The 25,175-nt window shown below is 40.0% G+C and overlaps 1 protein-coding gene and 1 long non-coding RNA gene across 3 annotated transcripts; both read right to left on the bottom strand.

Annotated features, from left to right (window-relative positions):
- Positions 1-8,360: 8,360 nt before the first annotated feature.
- Positions 8,361-9,706, bottom strand: LOC117961239. Its single transcript, XR_004660353.1, has 2 exons — positions 9,438-9,706; positions 8,361-8,930 (listed from the first exon to the last, which is right to left on the bottom strand). It is a non-coding gene; the product is annotated as an uncharacterized LOC117961239 (long non-coding RNA).
- An 817-nt stretch (positions 9,707-10,523) lies between these two features.
- On the bottom strand, positions 10,524-20,550 carry scml4 (Scm polycomb group protein like 4). Of its 2 annotated transcripts, none has more exons than XM_034899757.1 (6): positions 20,501-20,550; positions 16,358-16,560; positions 15,359-15,488; positions 12,131-12,343; positions 11,876-12,021; positions 10,524-11,564 (listed from the first exon to the last, which is right to left on the bottom strand). In XM_034899757.1, the coding sequence occupies exons 2-6, from the start codon at positions 16,553-16,555 to the stop codon at positions 11,439-11,441; spliced, it is 813 nt and encodes a 270-aa protein (XP_034755648.1). In that variant the 5' UTR covers positions 16,556-16,560; positions 20,501-20,550; the 3' UTR covers positions 10,524-11,438. The 2 variants fall into 2 exon arrangements, with proteins under 2 accessions (XP_034755648.1, XP_034755647.1); XM_034899756.1 differs by lacking the exon at positions 20,501-20,550 and adding an exon at positions 17,380-17,554.
- Positions 20,551-25,175: the final 4,625 nt, after the last annotated feature.

Below are 25,175 nucleotides of genomic sequence, written 5' to 3'. Positions count from 1 at the left end.
ATCAATTACAGACAGAAAAGTAGCTTCCACAAGTTTCTTCTTAGCACTAAAAGTAAAACAAGATTTGTTTCTGAAAAAAAAGCCAAGCTTTACTTTAAGTTTCTTGACCAAAGCAATAACATGTTCATTGAAGGAGAGCTTATCATCTATCCATATCCCCAAGTACTTGTATGAAGACACTCTGTCAATTGATTTCCCATCTAAGGACAAGAGGCCATAATTGTCAAGTAGCTGTTTTCGAGCTTTTGAGAAGACCATAAACTTTGTTTTCTGTGTATTTAAAACCAGTTTTAGACTCAATAATGTATTTTGCAATGTCTGAAATGCAGTCTGAAGTTCCAGCACTGCTGCTGAAATGGTGGAAGCCTGGGTGTAAACCACTGTATCATCAGCGTATAAGTGTAATTTGGCTTGAATATCTCTATCTAAATCATTTATAAAAATTGAAAACAGAATCGGTCCTAAGATTGATCCTTGAGGGACACCTTTGGTTATTTTAAGAAAATTAGATTTCTAACCTTCAGCATAAACACATTGAGTACGATCTACAAGATAATTTTCAAACCATGCAACAGCCTTTTCACTTAAACCAACTGAACTTAGTTTGGTCAGTAACAATCCATGATCAACTGAATCAAATGCCTTAGAAAGATCAACAAATAATGCAGCAGAGTGTTGCTTCTTATCTAAGGCGCCAATAATATCATTTGTCACTAATGTAGCAGCAGTGATAGTGGTATGGCCACTTCTTAACCCTGACTGAAAATTATTGAAAATATTTTTGTCAGCTAAGTACTGTTTTAACTGTATATCCACAAGTGATTCCAAGATCTTTGACAGAACAGAGAGTTTTGATATTGGACGGTAATTATTCAGTTCTGATGAGTCTCCACCTTTATGTAGAGGGAGAACATAGTCTGCTTTCCAACTTTTGGGAATGGAGTTGGAAAGAAGACTCAAGTTAAAAATATGCGCTATAGGCTCAGCAATCATATCAGCTGACACTTTTAACAGAAAGGGATCCAGATTATCTGGACCTGCAGACTTTTTGTGATCAATGTCTCTGAGAGCTTTATGAACTTCTGACACTGAAATCGGTTTAAAATGAAAGTATTCCCGATTTACATTTTCAGTTTCAGATGCTGACATGGCAGGACATGGGACAGATTTATTGACGGTTTGATCAAATATGAATCCCGCCTGAATAAAGTGTTTATTAAACTGATTGATATAGCTGCTTTGTCCTTTATTTCATCTGAACCAATGAGAATCTGTTCAGGGAGGTTTGAGGTCACACGTGCACCTGACAAGGATTTAACTTATTTCCAAAACTTTAAAGGGTTGTTTAAGTTTTCTGTGACTGACTTCAAATAAAACTCAGATTTGGACTTTCTAATCATCAAAGTACACTTGTTTCTTACAGTTCTAAATGCAGTCCAATCATCAGAGGAGTTGGAGAATCTAGCTTGTGCCCACATTTTATTTCTCAAACAGATCAGCTCTGATAGGCTGTCTGAGAACCAAGGGTTGTCCTTACCACTGATCCTAAACTTTTTGATTGGTACATGTTTATTTACGATGGAAATAAAATTTGAATGAAAAAATTTCCATGCCATTTCAGCATCCGAAAACAAGGACTGAGATCACTGTGATACAGATCATGCAGAAAAGCCTGTTGTTCAAAACTTTTAAAATGTCTTTTTAGGATGATGCGCGATTTTACCTTGGGAATTTTTGTATTTCTTACACAAGCGACTGCACAATGGTCACTGACGTCATTACAAAATACGGCCGTTGAGGTATATTTATAAACAGAGTTTGTTATGATTAAATCAAGGAGAGTAGATCCTTGACATAACCATTACACTTTCTGGTGCAGTAGGTATGTGAGTATAATATGAATGACTTGCAAAGATAAAGTATATCTCAAGAGTATTATTATAGAGTCTGTAAGATTTTATATAATGGGTGTATTAAGAACATGTTGCATTTTTAGAGTCATGAGATCATGAAGGATGGCAATCAGGTTTTGGTCACATTGTAACTGCTCTTCTAGTGCCACTGTCAGGTCAAATAGAACGCTTAGAACTATTGACATACATATACAATCATGTTCTTCCTGAAAGATTCATCAATCACCAACAATAATAACAGCTACTCGGTTCAGGTTATGTTTCATACAGTAGCTGATTGTCAGTTTATTGAGATCTTACAATTGCCACAAGAAGAAGAAACTTTATTATTTATCACATACAATACTACATTAAAATGTAGTGAAATTAAATCTCTGCGTTTAACCGATACTACGCATTAGGATGGGTGAACAGCCTGTCCTCTAGAACTACTAAACCTTAGTTTCTATCCTTGATGTTCCACTTCCTGAATTTCTCCATTGCTGACAGAAAGTCCGCTGGATTTTACTCATTTAGGCCGGAGATCTGTTGCCTTGGGCTTCCTTTGTTTTTGGCATTTTAAAAACCCGTTTAATTTGTGAGGTTTATGGTCAACCTTTTCTCAGATCTCTGCAGGGTAAATCCAGACAGCTAGACTATCTGTCCAATCTGAGTTTTCTGTTGCACGACTAAAACAACTTTTGAACGTACACATGTTCCACCCAAACAAGTTCCTTCCAAGCCTATTTTGCAGCGACACAGCGGTTTTTCTCCAGTGCTTAGCAACACCCAAGACAACTGTGATTGGTTTAAAGAAATACAAATAAACCAGAGCACGTTTTCCTTCCGTCCCCAAATGTTGTGTAGTAGCCAGAAGCTCCTCCAGGAGATATGAGTAACATCATTGTCTATTTTGTGGCACCACCCTCAGGCAAAATGTTACATTTTGACTCCTAGTGGCAAGGACTTAAGGATAGAAAAGGTGTCTCCAATTTGATCCTTTTCAGAAGTTTTAGCGTGTGGTGTGAAATAAGCAGCCTTCAGGGCCCATCCGCTTGGCCATAGACCTTTAGTCATATTTCTCTCACTCTTGTGCTTCTTTCTCAATAATTCATAGTTGTAGTTTTTTGTAAATTGTCTAATGTTTAGTCTGCTTTCTACACAGTGCTTAATGGCTTTCATAGATGAAAACGTTTGTGCTCAGAGAAATATTGGTTCAAGCTATAGGACGCTAAAGAAAGATCAGACTTGTGTTGATATTCAGCTGAGGTTTGTGTGTTAAACGCCAAGGACAGTTCATGACATTGAGTCATCATTGAGAAAGTAATATATAAACTAGCCCAGGGGTCTTCAACGTTTTTAAGCCAAGGATCCCTTGACTGAAAGAGAGAGAAAGCAGGGACCCCCTACCATGTATACTGTATAAAATTAAGTTGCATATGAAACTGGGCCTAAAATATTGTGTAGGGTGGCCTTAAACCTTCATACCTTTTTTGCATAGTACACTAAGCTATTAAAATAGCCTTCCAATTGTTGGCATGATATTATTAATCATGTTAATATGTTAAACATGTAGCACAGTGCACTGTGCCTTCTTCGGTGTGTTTAGGGTACTTCTCTGTATGTTGTCATCTAGATTAATTTTGGTTCAACTGTTTAAATATAAAAATAACATACAGCACAGTGAACCCTTAGGATGAACTGTTAATAAGGATGGCCCTTAGTGACTGCCTTACCTATGAGGCCAGTAAGCAGTGGGGATTTATGTTGCTAATAATATGTTGGATTCGTGTTAAGACTTAATTTTTGAAAAAAACTTTCAAAAAAGAACATTAAAGTCCCCTGCACTGACTCTGACGACCCCCTAGAGGCCCCGGACCCCCTGTTGAAGATCCCTGGCCTAGCCTATGTATCATACAGTGTTTCTAGTGAACTTTTAGGAACACAACACACATTTTTTTGTGAACATAATGAAATACTTTTAATAACCATAGTTTGGTAAACTGTGTGTATGGTACTTTATGAGGTGGTGATGGTGGTTCTGCTTTAAAGTCTTTAAAGAACAGTAAAAGCATCTGGCTCTCAAAGTGTTTTTACCCCATGACTGAAGAGCGCAAATAACAAACACTCCCTTGAGTCTGTCCAGACTGTTCAAGTGTACTCAGAACTAAAAACAAAAAGATGAGAGGATGCGAGCGGGGCGAACAGCCTGTACCAATACTGGATATAGCTTAACGCCACGTCTGTCATTCATTTGGTGCTTTTAGCCAGAGCACCTTGAGTGCATCCGTTTAGTTCCCAGTGGGAAATGAAGCTGTAACCCTGCAGTGCTACCAGCGCCACACTCTACCCATTACACCACAGAATGCACTTTCCAAAAAAAAAAAAAACAATCTACTCATTTGAGCCAAGTAAGTTGAATCATCAATTAAGCGGGAAACCATCAAAACCAAAGAATGTATTGATTAGAGTAGTAAAACTGCTGCATACACCTGCACACCTCTCTTAAAGCTGCACAAATCAATATTTTTAGGTCAACGATGGGTCAAATGACAATAACAAAAATTGTATAAGATGTCCCTAGAGAATTAACAACCACCTTTGCAGTCCCCCCTTATTTGCAGAGCGTCTTTCAGCTTCACTCTCACCAGCTTTGTTAATGGCAGCAGCAGGAAGCTGTTATAAGCTATGCTATTTCATTTATACTCAGGGACAGTTTATTAAAATCTGGGCGCTCCCTTATGAGATTTTCATGCTTTTATGTCTGGCAATAAAGGGTTAAACTGCACCACTTGACTCCTGATTTTCCTCTTCTGGCTTTACGTTACTCCCTTCTCCCTTATACCAACTTTGGCTTGTAAAACGTTTTGATAAATAAATAATAAACCAAGTATGTAAACACTCACTGGCGAGTGAGGTGTGTTGGATTGAAGCTCAGTAAAACTCAGGTGTGTGTGTGTGCGTGTGTGCATGCGTGCGTGCGTGTCCACGTTTATGTGTGCTCAAGATTTATGTTTGCATGAGTATGAAAAGCTTTAGAAAATGGTATGTTTTTCTTCCCTATTACACATAAATGCACACTCAACTATTTCCAGTGTGGGTTTGTGTTCGTGCTGACTAACAGAAAGGAATATTTCATTCAAAAGATTTATTGAGCTGGGGTAGAGATCCGGTCTTTAGCTGAACATTTGAAGTATTGTGCATTCATATAATCTTATTTTGACATGACGTTTTTAAATCGGAAGGAAAAGCACAGGTGTATATGACACAATTAGCGATGGCTAAATTCCATTTAGCTGCTTCATTGTCAGGGTTCATCATAAAAGTTAGTAGTAACAGTTGTGCTTTTTCTACACTGAACATTTTTAGTTTAAATTTCAGCTGTGGAAAAGGCCTATTTTCTGTTTCTTGGTGTTGCTTATTCTTCTTCTCATGAAAGGAGCAGCCTTTTTCATTTTACTTTAGGTTTTAGTGCATCAAAAAGTCCATTTGTATTCAGTCTGTCTTTGGTCCACATCTTTGTCCAGATTGAACTTTATATCAAGCTTTTTAAAAGATTTCTTTTTCATTTGACATTTTGTTTATGACCAGTCACCTGCAAAATTTATGTCATTCTCATCGGCCCCAGCTGTTCTTTGTGCATAGCGCTAATAAGCAAACATTTACACTTACTCAACATTCGCGTGTTGGCATCATCATTGTGAACATGTTGGCATGGGGATGTTAGCAATCAGCTCACAGCACTCCACACAGAGCCGCTCGCATGGCTTCTAACTTAGCTAGCCGATTATTTCTCTGCTCCCCCTATGAACTAACTCAGAAAATCTAGTCTTCTTTCATGTGTTCTCTTTGCTCTTCTCTTGCTTCCTCTCGTCTCCCTGTTTTGCAGACACCCTTCAGCCAGAGGGCACAATCACAACCAGAAAGCCAATCAGGAAGCTTATTAAACATGACACTTAGTGAGCACACACTATATAGGCGAAGGACATAGGCTCTGGGCCAATTAGGAAAATCAAATCAATCATCGCAGTCAGTGAACTCTCCCTCACTCCTTCTGTTTGTTTCTCCTCTGTTGCTGTCTCTTCTTTTGCTTCTCTTGCACATTATCTCCTCGACTAACTCACCATCCCTCTCGTCTACTTTAAAAACAACTCTCAGCTGTACGCACCAGCACTGCTGTCGCACACGATCACACACAGCTTGCTGCAAAATAAACAGGGAATAAACAAGTTCACAAACAAACACACATAAACACACACACACACACACACACACTGACTCACTCACTCACTCACTCACTCACTCACTCACACTCCAGTAGGCTATTCATCCCAATGTAGCCACAGCATTAGACATTGAGGGACAATAACGCCCTCTCTAGAATACCATCCCAAACAAAAACAGCTACGCTCTTCTCCTCCCGTGACACTCATTTTCCCCTTCATTTGTCAACACACTCTTTCACACTTTAATTCCTGCTAAGCTGTCTGCCATCTCTCTTTTTTCTCCTTAAAAACTAGGCTATGCCGTCCAAATGAATTTAAAGAGAAATTCAATGAAACTGAAAAATGCCTTTGAAATTTCTTTTGTACTATAATCCATGCATTATGTGAGTAAATTACAAAATATAGCTATAATCAGTTGAGTTGGCTAGTTGATCTACTTATATGTGATGTGGCTGAGACTCACGATGAAGAGTGGCTTGTCCTCTAATCACAATCAGCTCCTCCTGGCCATGTCCTTGAGTAAGACACTGAATCCCTAGTTGCTCCCGATCAGCTGGCCAGTCCCTTGCATGTAACTCTGTGTGTGAATGAGAGGCCAATTGTAAAGTCTGGTAACACAGTGTTGGTATCAGACATGCATCAGTGTGTGCAATACATTATAAGCAGTCCAACAACAGTGATGACAACATGATGTAATACCTTCCCGTTAACTTAATAAAATATGACCCAAACTAGTATAACGTGGCTTGACATTAGATTTCAGATTAATTCACAAGCAATTAAAGGCCACCATTAAAAGTGACCATGCATTTTTGTTCTCCTGGTAACGTAACCACTCTATCAAAGGACTAGATCAATGTCTCCAAAGAAATACTTTGACAGTACTGACAGCTACAACAGCATACTGCTGTTTTGTACTCCTCTCTGTAAATCTATTAAGGCGTGATCATTCTATATTCCTTAACGAGATGAAGTAAGTAGTTTTTGTATTTGTCTTAACTTCATTCGATCCCTCTCCAGTACTCTCTCCACCTTCTGTCTCATCAAGTCACTGATGGACAGGAAAACAGACTTCTTAATGTCTTGTCAAAAGCTTGTTGAGAGGTGGTAACAGGCCTGCTAGACTGGTGATGGTGAAAAAGAGAGATCTGCTCACAAGATCTAATTTCACAGCCATTGACTGGAATGCTGTAGGCAAACACGTTTTGGGTGCATAAAGAATTAAAGTGCACTAGCACCACCCATGGACAAGATGTGTAAATGTAAAGATGAAGCTGTTAAAAACCATGTGAATCAACATCTACAACATAAATAGAAAATGAATGAATTAAAAAGTATTAGGTTCAAATAAAACCTCAAATAATTGAGCGGGAATGTTCATCTTTGTCATTGTAAACTGTAATTTGACAAAATTATCAGCAAAAGCATCTTGCAGTCTTCATCAGCAAATGGAGTTAGATCAACTTGAAAGCTCCTAAAAGCAAAGCAAATAAAAACTGAAGAATGGACCATGAGTTAGCATTATTTTGTCAAAAATATATATATCATTTATTAGGAGGATGATGCATTATTTATACAGGGATTTTTCATTTTAAAATGTACTGCAGCTTCTCACCTTTGAACATTATAAATTCACACGCATAACAGGTCATGTGTATAAACGTTTTTATTTTTTTTAATCACAAAAATAGTACAAATCCCGTGCCATAATTATGTAATTTTCAATATAGCGCCAACTTTGCCATCACACCGCTTGTCTAAGTTGTGAGTCTCACTTTCATCCAGCAGCTGGCGCCACAAACTCAGTGCAAAACATAGGCATGTTATTATATTGAGCTTTTAACATTAATACCTCATTTTAATTGGCCCACTCACATGCAACCAAGACTAATTCAAAGATTTTTTTTTTGGGGGGGGGGGGGGGTCAATATACTGCAAATATTATTTATACACTAATGTTGGGGAGGAGCAAAAAAGCAAGGGGCTGACTTGATTGATGCCACGTGTCAAGATACTTTATTTTTATAAGATTTTATTTAAAGGATGTAATACATTAAAAGCTCTTTTGGCCATGTCACCGCTGAGTCACATTTAATGTGTGTCAATTATGACGACGTGGCAGTAGTTTATAGGAAAACGCAACAGTGACAAAAGCCAAAAATATATTATTATACCTGAAAGCTGTCACCTTAAAGTGGAATACCAGCTTTCCAAATAAACAACAACAACAACAACAACATAGTTAGAGAAACATGAAAAACACAATAATTTTATTTTGACCAGATATGAAACAAATAGAAACTGAGACATGCTGTAAAGGGAAACCACTAAAACCAGAACCCCAATTTTTTCCCTGTTGTGTCTTAAGTAGTCTGGGTCACCGGATGTACTTTGCTAGGATAAAGCGTCCCCTTCTTCTATGTATGTAGCAAGGTCATTGTCTCTGCATCAAGGGCTTTAGTTAGCACAGCCCAGGATAGTTGATTGGTTTGAAAAAGAAGAAGAAAAAAAAGAGGCAAGAGTGTCTTCCCCCCCACTACCCCGGAATAGATAAGCAGTGTAGCCAGACAATACTCGAGCACTGACACAGGGCTGTGGAGATACGGCGGACAATGCTAGACTAGTGTCAGAGGGGAGAAAAGACGTAATGATTGTATTTCCAAGTCCAGTCTTGATTTAAAAAGGTGGGATAAGAAAACGTGGGTAGTGCAGAACACAGGTTGGTCATTTTGATGTCTCTTCTCCACAGTGACAGACGTGTAGCACATCCAGGATCCAGCAGCTTTACAGAGAAGACCAGACAACCCCAGACCTGGTACATAAAGAATACAACAATGATTAGACACTGTTCGCCATGGAAATACTGACAGGAGTAAATACTGGTAGAATGAAAAAGACAACAACAATGCAACTGTTGAGAGCATGGATGTACATAGATGTTGAGAGCTAAAGCACCATGATCACAAAGACAAGGATAACTTTTTAACCCTTCATGACTAGCTAAGACAATAGTTAGACTACATTTGGCAACAGGTTGTCTTACATAAGTGGCCCTCGGTATGCACAAGAAACCATTTTAACTCTCAGTTTGAGTTGATTCCAGCGGCTCCTTTGGACTAAAGAAGTCTACTGTGAAACATTTAAAATGGATATATAGCTAGTCACCTTTAAGCGTGGTTAAACTCTACGTTCAGATGACGATTTTCTGACCAATATCTAGCTAGCTAACGTTTGCCCCTTTAGAGGCAGACTAGTCGAGAAGCTAATCGAAGGCCTAACGTTACTGACACCCAATGTAGCAAGACATCTTCCACGTTACCATTCAAGCCAAATCCAGCTTCTTCTGAGTTTCGGACAGTTTATCTTGCAGCCGTTTCTTCCTCCAGTCCAGAAACTTTCTCCTCATTCTGTTAGCCTGCCAGCCCGCTACAAAGCCGGCAGCGAAAGACACCACGACGGCGACTTGTAGTGTCCTCTCCGAGACTTCAGCCATGTTCACCTCTGGCTGACAGATGCACACATTTGTGTAAGTCGCATGAAAATTCAACACACTCTAATACAGGAAGTGAATCACTTACTACTCACGCGATACAACAGCGACGTTAATCTCGCACTCTTCAAAATAAAGGTCCGGAAACCCTCTCAAGTTTATTGTCCAGTGTTAAAATCTTATTTTGACAGTCTATGGTCAAAGTTAATAAAAATTAATTGACTTATATATTTTGACAGTGGAACACAGATTAAACTACTACCAATAATTATAATAATAATAAGTCAGACTTCATTGAACAATAATGTTTATTTTCTCTGGAAAAAGTATGGTTTAAAAACAGTGTATAGAAAAGAAAAGGAAGGTCATTAGGAAATCAAAATTGATATATGGAAAACATTTGGAAAATTCTAATTTGGCTAAACAGCTCATGTGCAACACAATTGTCTCATTTCCCGCAACTCACTCACATTTAGTTAAAAGGTTGGAAAAGTACATTGTAAAATAAAATATGAAAGGTAGATGCAGCCCATACTGTCGCTCCCTCGGACTCAAGACAGTCATGAAATACATAATTCATACATAGACATACATGCTGACGTTAACAAATTTAAGTAAAGCACATAGAACACAAAAGATTAAAGTAACAAGTACTGTACAGTAAAAAAGAAAGCATTGGAATAAACCACAAGTTGTACAAGTTTGTCATATACTGCACGTGACTGATCATTAATGTGTATACAAGTTTCATATGACAAAACTGTATATGGTGGCTGCTAAAAATGTTATTATTAATGCACAAGGCAGTTTAATAGTAATACTTTACAAGGAATTTGTATTCAAAATGAGTGAAGAGGTATTGCATGAGAAGATGTCATCTCGTTGTTATCTGGAAGTCACACTGTCTGGAGATTTTAAAGCGTTGTAGTGGCAGTAACGGTTTTAGTGAGCACCAAGTTGTACTGTCTGAGTTTGCTACATGTTGCTTTCTCTCACACCACACCAGTGTAACACAATTCATGAGAACATGGTAAAAAAAAAACAGTGTCTTTGTCTCCTTTCCTTCCTGTCCCTATGAGTGCTGCATGATTACATGCACCTTGCTTCACTATTGTGCTGTGCTGTGGTTTGTGGTAAAAATCTTCATGTTTCTTTCACTTTTTTTGAGTGTGAGTTACATCACTTGTTTTTTTCAGCAGCTTTTTTCATGTGTTAATATTTCTAAAAAAAAATCTAAAGCCTTAAATTCTTGCTGAAGAGTTTGAGAGATTGGTCGTTAGTTACAGTTTCTGTCTAAGACAAGTCATACCTGGGTCAACATGATCATCAGTTTACAACAAAACTAACAAAACTATTATTTTAAAACTGCAGCAGCTTTGTGGCTTAACCCAAAGACTCATTTACATTTAAATGATATTGAGGTAAAGCACCATACAAGTTTGGTAAGTTCCCTGTCTGTAAGTCTTCATAGGTGTTGGCACCCTGTCCATGATTAAGATCTGCACATATTCATGCTGTTGCGAGACAGATGCAGACTGAAGAGTGGACGGATCGCATTTCAATATACAGAAGCTGCCATCTACAGTATGTGGAGCCGAACTATTAACAATCTCAAGCCATTCAGATACCCAGTAAACAATGATGGAAATGAAATAATTGCTTCAGCTGCAAATAGTCTGAATGCGTACTGTCAACATGTCCAATTTGTCATCAAAATCCGGATCCAGACGTGTTCATGATGTATTGCTGATGGTTGAGAACAGTTGAGAGAATCAGCAGTGAAACAGTTTCAGTGGAAGGTGAGCAGAGGTTTGGCTCCTCCGCAGCAAATCACAACCGATTTTGTTTAAGCCTTTCGATGTGGTAACAGAGTTTGAGCGCAGGTCCCAGCTTAAGTCCCAGATACTTCATCATCATCTCACTTTTCAGCAAGAGCAGAGCATCTCCGTCTATTTCCTGAAACAAATCACAGTCACAGATGGTGACTAACGCTCAGGCTGTTTTGGAGCCTGGTAGCTATGAGAACAAAAGCACATTAGATAACATTAAATATTAGTTTACACATCTGCTGATTTATATTCAAGACCAAAGAGAACTGGGTGATGGGTGAATAACGCTACAGTTGTCTCATAACAGGTTTTTAAGTTAAAGTAAATCCTACCTCTTGCCTACCCCACAGCATGCTAAGATATAAAGCTCTGTTCCAATTTAGTATTTCAGCATAAGTCGATGGCCATGGGCTGCTATATAAAGTGGTCTGGACTCACATGCTTCCTGAATGTATCAGCGTGGGGACCCAGGGCTTGGGGGTCAGCATCTTTGATGAACCAAACAACCTCCTCAACTCCCCAGCTGGATGGGTCCTTCCCAGTAGGACGCTTGCACTCTCCAGAGTCTGGCATCGGACTGTAAGCTAGGGAACACAGGGGAACAGGTAGAGGGAAGATGCTCAACATAATGGGGTTCCAATTAGGCAAAATACACTTGTACTTCTAAAGAAAAATTGCAAAACACAGCCTCACCATTCCTGTTTGCTTCCTGGAAGCTTCCTGGGCTCGACGCTTGTCTACACAAGCCCATTGGGGTAGAGCAACTGCTGCCACGGTAACTGTAAGAGTGCTTCGGTGGGTACTGTGATGTCATGACATTGAAGGCAGAGTCATTAGGGTCTACAGCGTAGCGTTTGGAGTCCACTGGCGGGTCACATAAGAAGTCATCAAGCATCGACGTCTCTGCTGGAAGAAGAAGGAAGGAAGTGGCATCATTAAAGCCTAGCCCATCTAATGTTGTCCTTATAGTGCGGCAGTACTTGTCTGTCAGCAAGGATGTGTCAAAGTGTTTTACTTTGCACTCAGACCAATATAACATCTGCAGACTATGCACTACATTAAACAGCAGATACACTTTTATATCTTTTAACTACTGAGTTAAATTAATACCCAGCTATGATGTGTAGAAGCTTCTTACGCGTGTAACTCCATGGATGTAAAACGGCTTAAAGGTAGTCAGTAATTCCTCTGAATCTGCTCCCTTTGTGCCAACCGTTTTTCAGATCATCAATAATGTAGATGCCTGCTGGTTATGGGCTAGCTTATGGGCAGTTATGAATTCACTTGATGAGAGATGAGATTGAGTATTTGATGAGAGAAATGGAAATTCTCCACTCAGGTCATTCGAATCTGCCGCTAGTCTGTGCTCACACAAAGGTCAAACGTGCTTTATTGTATTCTGAAAAATCTATTGTGTGATGGGATCTGTGCATGTGATTTTGGAGGCTTTTATATTGACACACGCCAGACACACACACACAGTGCAGAACTGCCTTCATAGCCTACAGTAAATGCTTAGCATTTGAGAATTTCCATCTTTGCATCCAAACATCAGAAATATTCTTAAATTAACCTTGAACTTTTTTTTAATAAAAGATGATAAAATCATATTTTTTAAAATAAATTAATTTTAATCCTAGCGGTAGATAGGTAGGCCAACACATTTTTTGTCTCAGTGCATGCATTGCTTTAGTCCGGTGCAACACCGGCAGCGCCGACGCTAGTAAGCTTAGCGTAGTGAATGGAATCCTATGTTGCCAGTTAGCATGTTGTGAGTAAAAGTGAGCCAACAAACAACAACAACAACAACCTAATTACTTCTTGTGGCCTGCATCATCACAATGAGTAAAAATAGCAATGCATATTAAGGCCAGACGATTTCCTAGGCTTGGGACTACACTGGGTGGAAGCACTGCTACACGGGCACAGATATCACGCAGCACAAATGATCAGTATTTAAAAGGGAGCGTACATTGCTTAGACAGTATCCCAAAAAACACTGTGTGTGCGTGTGCGTGTGTGTGTGTGTGTGCTTTGCTTTTGAATGTCTACAGTCTGACATCAAACACCTTTTGCGATTTGCAAGAACAAAGAGCAAACTGCAGGTCCTTGACACATGAGATTCCCATTCCCACCTCAAATACACTAAAGGCAGTATTTAAATATTTGCTTATTCAGAGTAGGACAGACCAAGAGGGAAAAAAAGAGAAAAAAAATGAAAGTGAGAAAGAATTTAAAATGTCAGATTTTTTTCAGAGCCAAAGCAGGAAAGGAAAGCTTGGCAAGAAGAATGAAAGGGAATAAGAAATGACATGTTTGGGTTGTGTTTGAAGGCATGTATTTTTCATTTGAATTTACATTAGGTAAACATAGTAAACCCATAGACACTAGTACTGTCCTTGCATCGGTCTCTACAAAGATGCCGATGATAAGTGGAAGCGGTCAGGAGGTAAAAATCATTTGTTCTTCAGTGCTCTCTTTGATTCAACAAGCAGATATGCACAAGAGTGTAATTTGTTTTACATCTAAAAGCATATCTCGTCACAGAGAACAAATCATCTGTGTATTTGAGAGAAAAAAGAAGAAAGACACCACACTGACAGGCGTGCATTTTAGCATTGAATTTAAGTCACAGTCAGAGCAGGGTAGCAGAAAGATGAAAAAGATAAGATACAAAAATTAAAGAGAGGAAGGGAGGGCGCATTTCATATCACAACCAAACCACCAAATTAAGCTGTGAGTGTATAATAACTGTTAAAATATTAGGAAGCCCATCCTCGTACTGAATGGATCCAGGTCTCAAGGCCTAAAAAAACCATCAGACCTCAGAACTTGAATAAACCCGCTTGGGGGGCGTATCATAGTGGGGGGTCTGGGTGTCCTCCCCCAGGGAAGTTTTGAGCCTCAACGACTTCATTTCCTGTATTTGGATCCACTTTTATGCACCAAGTTATAGCAAAATACCTTTGTTGCATGTCATTAGGCATTTTTAAGTGGATATGTGGAAACCCTGGAGCTTTCTTGGCATCGTTTCAAGAATATGTGCGTCCAAACGGATCCATTTGTAAATGACACACCACGCTGCTTCATATTCCATGCCTATGGGGGGTGGCAGTAGCTCAGTCCGTAGGGAGTTGGCTTGGGAATCGGAGGGTCACTGGTTCAAGTCCCCATGTGGACTAAAAAGTACGGAGTGTGGATTGGTGGCTGGAGAGATGCCACTTCAGCTCCTGGGCACTGCCAGGTGCTCTTGAGTAAGGCACCGTACCCCCCCAACCGCTCAGGGCGCTGGTTCGGCTGGCAGCCCACTCACTCTGACATCTCTCCATTAGTGCATGTATAGGACCTGAGCGTGTGTATGTGTAGTTCAGGCCTGTGTGTGATTACTTACAATGTGTGTAAGCAGAGTGTAAATTGGAATTTCCCCATAGGGGACTAATGAACAAATTAAAAACTTAAGCGGCGCAGTTTCTGCTACAGAAATTTACCAAAAAACGGAGAAGAATAGGTGGAGCATGCACATAAAGCTAGCACAATGTGTGAAAACAGACAGTGGAAGAAGAAACCATAACACAACAAGTAGATGACAAAAATGGCTAGTGCAAGAAAATCCGAAACCTTTTGAGTGTTGTTGTTATGAGACGTCGTTGCGGGTAAGAGTTCGAAGACTAGAGGTCGAGGGGTGTTGCGATGACATCATCGATACGCAAGCATGCCGGTTCGCCGTCCAAACGAAGACGCAAGGGCACAGTTTTAAATTTTCTTTTGCCTGGGACCAGGTTTAAAAAAAGTGTGTCTTCATTCAGTGCATTTACAGGATTCTTTTGGAAGATAGGCCAAAACAATGTTTAAAAAAAAAAGAAAAAAAGCATTTCCGTGTGGATGGCCCCTAAGATGTATGTCAGTGTTTGGGGGTGTTACCTGTTAGCACTTGAGGTGTGGCAGAGTGGGGGACAATGGCAGCATCCTGTGGGATGGAGCCCATCTCAGGCTCTGGTGTGCTGCTGGGAGGAGAGTTAGCTAGTGGGGACATCACCATCCTGGGCTTCAGCTACAGGCACACACACACAGACAGAGACACACACATACACATAATCAAATTATTTAATGATTAATGATTCTCAAAACTCCTAAGAAAAAAAAAATTGGTGGTGCCACAGTGGGCGGTGGGCAACATTTTTTAGAAATATTCATCCACCTAAGTATTAAAAGGGTGTAGATTTTCACCCATAGGTGGCACTAGATGTAAAGTCAGGGGACTGAGAAGGCCCTGGCACCACTCAAACCTATAACATTACTAACAGCACCACCACTAAAAATATCAGCACCATACCAATAATAATATCAATGCCATTATCATTATATTAATACCAATAACAGTACCAATTCCAACAATTATAATAAGAAACTGGCACGTCCAGTGGGCTCTTGTTCAGGACGCATACCTATCTACACTGTAGGCTGATCAATTAATGATAAATGGCCAAAATAATTAAAGAAATCCCGCTAAAACTACCAATAACACTACCAGTGCCAATATCAATACCATTACTCGTGACAAAAGTAAAACCAGTACTAACATTAATGTGACATTCATTCTGTATTCATTGACAATTGGCAGAGACCTATCATTAGCACCAGCTAAAGGCACAGAGAAGAGGACTGCTAGATATGTAAATGTGGATGTAGACAATGCAGGTTTTTATATATTAATAAATTATGTTATGCAAAAACATTTCATGAGGAAGGAAATGCTTTCAACGCATTTGTTCAGAAACTAGCAAACAAACACTACCGTTTAATGAGAATTTGAATGTGAAAATGACATTGGTTTTTCAAGAAAACTTGAGAAGGTAGCATTAAATTGACTTTAAAGCTTTAAATTATAAAAAAAAATAACATGACGGCTGCCTGACTGACCTTAAAGCCGGGTTTTCTGCCTCTCTTCTTTGGGACCTTGGGAGGCGACAGAGGCTCAACATAGTGACTTTGGAACTCCAGTTTACGGATTGGTGGCCGTCCCCTCTTCCTGCCAGGTACCTTAGCCTGGGGCCCCGCAATGAACTGGGGGCAGAGAGCGGGAGTCTGCATCTCTGAGCCGGCAGACAAGGTACTCATCAGAGCTGAGAGAGATTCAGATTAATCGCAATTTCAAAGTAACAGGAAGTGTCAGCTTTAAACTGCACGCACCACTACATCAGCTCCAAACTGGAACGGAAACTTAGATGTACATGTGACACACAAACACACACACACACACACACACATAAACAAATACACAGACACACACACACACACACACACACTCACACACCCTATAGGAAATAGCAGAAACAAAGCCACATAGAGCTTTGTACTCCATCACACCCCTCCCCCTCTCCAACTGCAAAGATTGCAATAAATATCATTACTGCACAGACAAAGCCACACACACAGACACACAGACATACACTCTCACAGACACTCACACAGACACATACATACACATACACATACACACACACACACAGTAGTAGCATTGGTTTCAAGTGTTTGTCTTCGTATCATTAATTCACATGACTTTCCCAATACATCCCTTTTATCTTTTGCCATCATTTCATCCATGCAACACAATCCCTTACCGGAGCCTTCTAAAGTGAAGCTAAATCGCTCTGTTCGGATTGGGCATTTTTACAGAGGCTGATGCTCTACTAATTAGCCGGCATATGTCTATTACTCTTTTATTTCTAATAGCTAAATAGTATCATGTAGAACTGGCTGAATTTCAAAGCAGAGAGATGTCAGAGAATAAAATCTTCTTGTGATGACAAAGTATTTGTCATTGAGGAAAAACAGGAAACAGAGACAGAGAGAGCACGTGAATTTGCATGACACCTCTCAGACCGAATCCCAGAAAAAAGCTTCCAAATTAGCACGATACGATCAGTGTCAGCATTGCTTACCATGCACAGCCGTGTGGTGATGGTTGTCTGTGAGATGCTCCCCTGAAGGATCCCACAGCCTGCCTCTCCTATTCTCTGCTGCAACACACTGTCAGGACGCCGGCAACTCTGCGTGGGTCTCTCTCTCTCTCTTCCTCAATCTTCAACCACCTTGCCCCGAAACAACCCCCTCCTCTACTTTCCTTCTACCCTAACCCCCTTCCTCTGTGTCCCCTTTCAGTTGTCATGGCAACACGCCTCTAACATCCCGCGGCAGCCGGCAGACGTGCTGAGCTCAAAACGATGTCTGTGTGTGTGTGTGTGCGTGCGTTCGGGGTGGAAGGGGGTTGGGAGGAGGAGGAGGAGGGGGGGGTTAGGGGGCTGTAATGTAATTACAGCTGCCACAGCTCAGGGTTTTTCCTTTTTGGTCTTCAAAAAAAGCTCAGAGCGAGTGACAAGGGATTCACGCTGTGCAGTGTTTTGTGCTCCAAGCGCTCGAGTTACAAACTGTAATCTGTTCTCCGATTAATTCTGAACAATTCCAATTTCTGCGCAGGAAGCAAGTTCTCATGTCCAAAAATGTTACCAAAATCCTAATATGTGAAATCTTTCAATCACTTTTAAATGGATGAACTTCTCTGGTACAGTCTGGCTTACAAGTGAAGAGATCAATGTCTCTGTAAACATCAAAAGGTTCTAGCAGAAGCCCTTCACCTGCTTTTCTTTCTGATAAAAAAAGATTCCTGTCAAAGCTCACAGCCTTCATTTCATTTATAGACTTCTTCTGCCTTCTCTGGTGTATGCTGCTTTTGTTTTTATCTGTAATAATAATATATATATATATATATATATATATATATACAAAAAAGCCCAGCCAAAGGCAAGGTCGAGCACGTTTTTTACGCTGAGGTGCAGGCATTAAAAGAAAAAGCAGGCTCCATAGGGCTTATTTGCTCTTATAGTCTCCAAAAGTACAACTCAGGGTTTCCCCCTTCAAGACCACATATCGATTAGTTATTTGCTCAGGTTGCAATGCCGATTCCCGTCAGCGGTCAAAAAAGCTACACAGGTGGGTCTTAAAGCTCAATCAAAGTCAAGTTAACCTTTCAGAGGGGGATCAAACGCCGGCGTGCCCTCGCTTGCACACATAAGCGCTGCTAGCAGTGTAAAGAGATTTCTCAGGAGTCGGCTGCAAAGCGATTCCTCACAAGCTGTTTTAATACTGAATGTGACAGGCCAGACAAACTGCAGTATTTCATTACTTGAGGCCCATATTGTACATCATAATAAAAAAGGGAAAATAAACAGCCAGATCAAGACAATAAGGCTGAGATACTGAGTGCTGGCACACACTGACCATGACGGTAGGTGATGTGTGTGTGTGTGTGTGTGTGTGTGTGTGTGTGTGTGTGTGTGTGTGTGTGTGTGTGTGAAGGAAGAGACCCATAAATCATAAAAGTAATTACGCAGTGAGATTAATCCTGATGTCCCTCCTCAATCAGTCCTGTCCCATTACAGTGCATCACATTCCAGACAGAGACCGTCTGAGAGAGAACAGATAATCACCTTTTACTTTAAAAGACTTGGATGTGAGGGGGAAGCCCATTAACACTAGGTAATAACACAATTTTTGCAGGCAGGGGGAAAGATTTGGACCACTGCACCTTAACAGAATACATGTGGGGCCGCAGCCTCATTTGTTTATGGCTAATTAAGCAATTAAGAGATCGGTGAACCCCTACGCCCAATTTAATTTTCCAACTAACGGATATTGTCTCTTTTTTGGAAGCGGAGTGTTAAAAGGCATTTGAAAGCTGTTGGAGCCCCCCCCCCCCTGTTATGGACACAGTAATGCAGCAATGATCAGCAATGATTAGCATAACTTAATCACCAGCTTCAGGGGATGGAGATTTGTATCTGTTTTCACTTATGCAGAAGAAAAACTGCAATGAAGTGAACTATGCTTCACTAAACTGCACACCTACACACCCCCACACACACACACACACACACACACCCACACACACACCAAATTGCGTGCATAAAATGATTGCACTTTAACTAGAAACTATATTCCCCTCGCCTGCTTGCCTAGAATAGATTGTGTGTATGTGTGTGTGCGTGTGTGTTTGTGTGTTCTCTAATCAATGTAACCAACCCCTTGAATTTATTTACAGCTCAGGCATGGCGTTGCCATGGTAACAGACAGTGAAATCGGATTCTGCGCCAGAGTCATGTGATAAGGTGGGAATAAATAAACGCATAAACAACAATGTGTGTATTAAATAAGGCACTTTCACACACACACACACACACACTGCCCCTCCTTATCGCCACTGAGTTCCTTCATTACACAACACACTCCAGAAGAAAGGGAAGGTGAAGCATATTGCTATTTTCCTCAGCTATGGATCAGGGAGGGGGGAATGAGAGAATTTGATACATAACATCCAGGAATACCTAAATGTCCTTGTCTCACAAACCCACACACACACACACACACACACACACAAATAGACTGCACACGTTTGAAAAGGACTACTTGAGTTGAATTCTATTTCCTCTTAAACAGTGGTGGAAACTTATTAAGTACATTCAGTCAAGTAGTACTTCAGTTCATTAATTTGGAATTAAAAGTATTTCCATTTCCACTACTTTTTACTTTAAGTACTAGAAAGTATTTCAATATTTTCAACTCCCCTATATTTTTTTCTGACAGATGCAGTTATTTTATAGATTTGAGCTTCATATACAACATATAAGAATACCTTTCAAATATGATGCATAGTTTTAAATAAAACTCCAATTCCACACACTTCAATGCATCAGTAATAAGAATCCAGTAATATAATTTATAATAATATAACAGCAACATTCGGCCACCATAAAAAGTGTATCTTACTAATAATTTTTGACATACTTTTAACTAAGACACATTTTTAATGTATTATTTTTAATTGTGTTATTGCTACTTTTACTTAAGTAAAGGACTTTCCCCACCATTGATGTTAAACTGAAACACACACTACCAAGGACATTCCAGCAGGTACTGGCTGACCGGACAAATCACCCCTTCAAAGTAAAATTTAAAAAAGTAAAAAAAGTAAAAAGGAGAATCATTTTTTTAAGACTCAACTCCTACTTTGAGTGCAGGTGTCGGGGGCCCGTCTCCTCAGCCTCCGCCCAACTGGTTCTGACTCCGCCTCCAAGTCCACCAGCTGCCAGCAACCCCGTCCCCGGTTGTCCCGGCGATCCAAACGCAGACGAAGCCGTACACCCTTGCTGAGGACGCCAGGTAACCAAGCAACAGGATGGGGAGGAGAAGGGGCCAGCTCCAGGTAGGAGTCAGGGTTGAAATCCCGGCCGCCTCGCAGTGTCATGCCCTCGCAGCCCGCCAGGGGAAAGCGAGATGCATCACACTGGAGAAAACAACAATGTACGTCAAATGTTGTACACAGGTATATAAACCTGCTGTCAAGTGTGAATGTATTCACAGTTCATTGTTTTATCAATCTGAAATCTACTTATTACCCTTTGCCCATGATGAAGGGCTACAATTTTAACATTAATCGTGTCCACGATAAATTGATTTTAGAGTTTTCAATTCACACAAAATATTAATTGGGGAAGGCAGTTGGGTAATTACACCAGTGTGTTTTCAGAGGTCAAAGAAATGAAGAATATGACTTTGCTAATGATGAAAGTATAAGGGAAAATACATCTATTGTGCTGTAAAGTAAATGCAATTTGGCCTGCAGGGTGCTGGATTTACAGCTTAACGTTTAACTAACTGAGCTTTCAGTCTCATATGTATTGGATGGAACAAAGGCAGATAAAGAGGGGAAAGAGGGAAAATGTGAAAGGTTTTAAAGCTAATGGAAATGTTCACATTATCACCCGTTACCCTATTTTGCATGCATATATTTTCATCCGATTGGTTGTTGTTAGTCCTACCCAGGTTTTTTTCTTTTTTACCATTATCAGGCTTAGAGAAAATAATGCAAACAATGATATCACATCATATTTTACCTACCTGGTTGCACCATTAGACAACATTACTCCTAAAGCATTCTGTCCCATCACGAAAAGTATGTCCAGTACAGGCTTCTTCTGCTTACTTCCAAAGATGTATGGATTATCAGCAAATATAATTAGACAGCAATGGAAGGAGTGCATTAAATATAATAAAATGAATTCATCTAAACTCTAATCAAATATTATGTGATATAGACTCTGTCACCCCTCTACTCAGGCACAGCGGTGCTTTAAACTAACTGAATCAGCATACAAACAATGCCAACATTTTGACATTTAGCAGGTGTAATATTTATCGGCCAATCATAGTTTAGCGCGCCAACATTAACTAATTAGCTGTAAACAAAGTACAGCTGAAGCCGATAGTGATGTCATTACGGTATAATTTGTTTATTGGATTCATCCTCTGGTGACAATGAATGTTTGTACCAGTTTCTATGGCAATCCACCCAGCAGTTATTGAGATACTTTACTAATAACCAAATATGTCAATCTCATTGTGGCAAGAGGAACAGCCAGGGGATCATCAGAAGTCAGTAGGATCTGTCATCCGGGGACCATGAACGGTTCTACAAAATATCCTACAGCTGTTGAGATATTTCAGTCTTTATTGGTGGACCTCACATGGCAATAAAATACTCAAAAAGCACAGGCCCACTATAAGATACTCAGTTAAAAACAGTGAAACTAGTTAATTATTATACGTGTCCTATATATACAGAGGAGAAATATGAGAAAAGAACATGCAGTGGAAAACTGGGACATTAAAAGAGCAGATAAAACATTTTTTAAGGGATGGTAAGATGGTTCACACACACACACACACACACACACACACGCACACACACACACACACACACACACACACACACACACATCAACTCAGACCCATTTGGAGAACACATTCACTCTGTTCATGTCTGATTTAGCTGATTTAGTTCATGTCGGATTTTGGGTCTCTTCCTTTTCTCACACACACACACACACACACACACACACACACACACACACACACACACACATCTGTAGCACTGTGAAACAACCAAACTAAAAAAAAAGTTAGATTTGATGAAACAGATTGCAACCCAGCACACACACGCACGCATAGCTGCTGTTCAGTCCCAAAAGCTGTGGAAAAGCTAGCAGTGATGGAGAAAATGAGAGAGCTCATAGAGCTATACAAGGAAGCTCTGATTTTTTTCTTTTTTTGCACTCATGAGTCTAACACAGGTAAAAACCAAGGTTAGATTGGAACAAAACCAGACAATGTGTTGCATATTATAACTAAGGCTTAATTGAGATAAAACAACTAATTTTGAACAAAAGGGGGTTCTTTTGGCTGGCCAGAACTGCTCTGTAGTCCTCCGACAGGCAAATCTGGAGAAAACACCTGAGTGGAAGAGAAACTCAGTTTTATGGCTTTACATCAGTAGTTCTCATTCAGAAGTGAAAACTGTACATTTTGTGCAAATGACAGGCAACATTTGTATATAATAGATGCAATAAATAGATTGATGGATTTACTTAATTACATATAGATTAACAGTGCACAATTTTAAATCTGGCACCAACAACAATTGTACTTGTACCAGTGTAGCCTACTGTACTGTAATAAATAATTATTATAGTCCCGAAAACGAAGTGCGAGGAACCTATTGTTTTTGTAAAGATTATTTTTCAAAGTCCTTTGTCGCATTTTTGCACACGTCAGACCTGGTCAAAATTGCAAAGTTCTGTAGTAATTGGGCACGGGTGTCACCAGCGGGCTCCATAGCGCCCCCTAATGCATGGACGGCCTTAACTCGGACATGGTTGCTCCGATGTTCACCAGATTTACTACACATATCTCCAATTTACCTTCATTCCAACCGGAGGGCGGCCATTTTTAACTTATGCATTTTTCATGTGTTTTACATTCTTTCAAGCTCAGTGATTCCACTATTCAAGAAACCTTGCAGGTGCTATCTGTGGACCATCATGATGGTTGTATCTTGACAAAGGTTATTCCGATTGGCACAAAACTTACACCCTTGTGGGCCATTGAGCCTGTGTGCCAACTTTTGGTGTCAATATGCCTTGAAATGGAGCTGTTTTTACTTTTGTAATTAATTGGCAAAAACATGCGAAACCTACTTTTGTAACTCCTCCTTGAGCGTGAGTCCCATTTGCACCAACATTTGCACGTAGACTGGATGGACCCTCATGGCAAAAAGATATCGAAAAAAATTTTGACAGTTTAAAAAATGCTCAAGCTAAAGAGGACCGACTTCCTCTACATGGCAGTCAAAACAGGAGGTGTCGTGTATCTCAGCAAAATGTATTCTGAATCAGAGGAAACTCAGCACCGCTGTCCCCCGTGCTCCTCTGAGGCAGCATGCAACGTTTGAAGTAACTCGTCCATCCCGCCAGTACCCCCCACGTTGGGCCCGTTCAACGGTGCTTGTAGCTTTAATTTTAGAATTATTTTCATAATCGATAATTCCGATTCTGAATTATTGTCTTGATAAATAAGGGCTTAGGTTGATCATCAGTTCAAAACAGAAAATGCAGGGCGTCAATGAATGGATCTGTATTTAAAAACACTACTCAACCCATTATTAATTAAAATTTTTCATCACACATTTGTTTTTGATTGATTACAGTTAACTCAACTAATCGAGTAAACATTTCAGCAACTACTGCTCGACTTGGCATACTGCTGACAAGATATTGATGATACATTCGGGGGTCAAAAGTTACATTTTGGGCAAAACACCTGGCAGAAAATCCTCTAGCATTCTGCTTTCAGTTAGCAGCAGTTCATGACAATCTGTCGGCTCTGTCATTGTGAACACTGATGTCCGTCTGTACACTGTGTGTTGGGTGTGAAAACCTCTTCAATAGTTGTTAAAGAGCCACTGTAAAAAGATCAATAATGTGCCACCCTGAAACCATTTCCCTCTGCAATTGATGCTGACCGCCTTTTCTTTATTAAAAAGCAGTGCCTTGCAAAGAGGATCACAACAAGCTGTCCCTGTGGTTGAGCCGTAACTGCAGCAACTGGTTACTCTGCAATGCCTTTCTTTTCAAAACAGTATGTACTTTATAAGAAATAAGTCATTGAATCCAAACATTCAGTTAGACCCCAAAACTGCAGACATGTGCAGAACCATTTGAAACAAAAACACAGCTTGGGGGGAACTTGGTGAAATGATGGGTTACAAACTTTGTCCATGGCCTTGTTTTAAGATCTGCTAATTTCTTGCCATCCATCATTTTGTATCCTGGGAAATGGATGACAAAAAAAAAACACCCACCCACTGTGTTTATTGAGGAGTCTGCAAAGGTGTGCATGTAGTCTGCATGGACTATTTTTTTGTGTGGACATGCCGTCACTCTCCGAAGTGCAATCATTTCTTAAACCTTTAATTTCAGTGTGCATATTTCAAATTCACTAACCTGGTTTTAAACAATCAAAAACACAGACCAAAATGTTCCTGCTGAGATGAATAAAGAGGGATATCTGTAAAATTGTTCTCCACTATTTGCATTACACACACACACACACACTACCACCACTGCAGGTTTGCATTGTGGCCTCAAGCAAATTTTAGTTTGAGTGTGAGCCAACGGTTAGCATATTCAATGTGCGCCCACTGCTATCTTAAAAATGTGCATGTGCATTTAGGCAAATGAGGGTGTATCAAGTTCATGCAGCACACTGCAATCAACTTTCTGGAAGGAAATTTAGCCTAATTACCATGCTACACTTTTTTTTTAAAATATCAGACTTAAATGATGCA

This window comes from Etheostoma cragini, chromosome 18 (assembly GCF_013103735.1).
Source record: "Etheostoma cragini isolate CJK2018 chromosome 18, CSU_Ecrag_1.0, whole genome shotgun sequence".
Lineage (NCBI taxonomy): Eukaryota > Metazoa > Chordata > Actinopteri > Perciformes > Percidae > Etheostoma > Etheostoma cragini.
The sequence above is the reverse complement of the archived record's forward strand: the minus strand, read 5'-3'. Positions and strand labels throughout refer to the sequence as shown.

Excerpts from the sequence above, each read along its gene's own strand:
- scml4 (XM_034899757.1), bottom strand. The coding sequence starts at position 16,555 with ATGAGTACCTTGTCTGCCGGCTCAGAGATGCAGACTCCCGCTCTCTGC. Across the intron at positions 12,344-15,358 it reads CACACCTCAAGTGCTAACAG|CAGAGACGTCGATGCTTGAT; the intron begins GTAACACCCCCA and ends TTCTTCTTCCAG. Across the intron at positions 11,565-11,875 it reads CTGATACATTCAGGAAGCAT|GAAATAGACGGAGATGCTCT; the intron begins GTGAGTCCAGAC and ends GATTTGTTTCAG.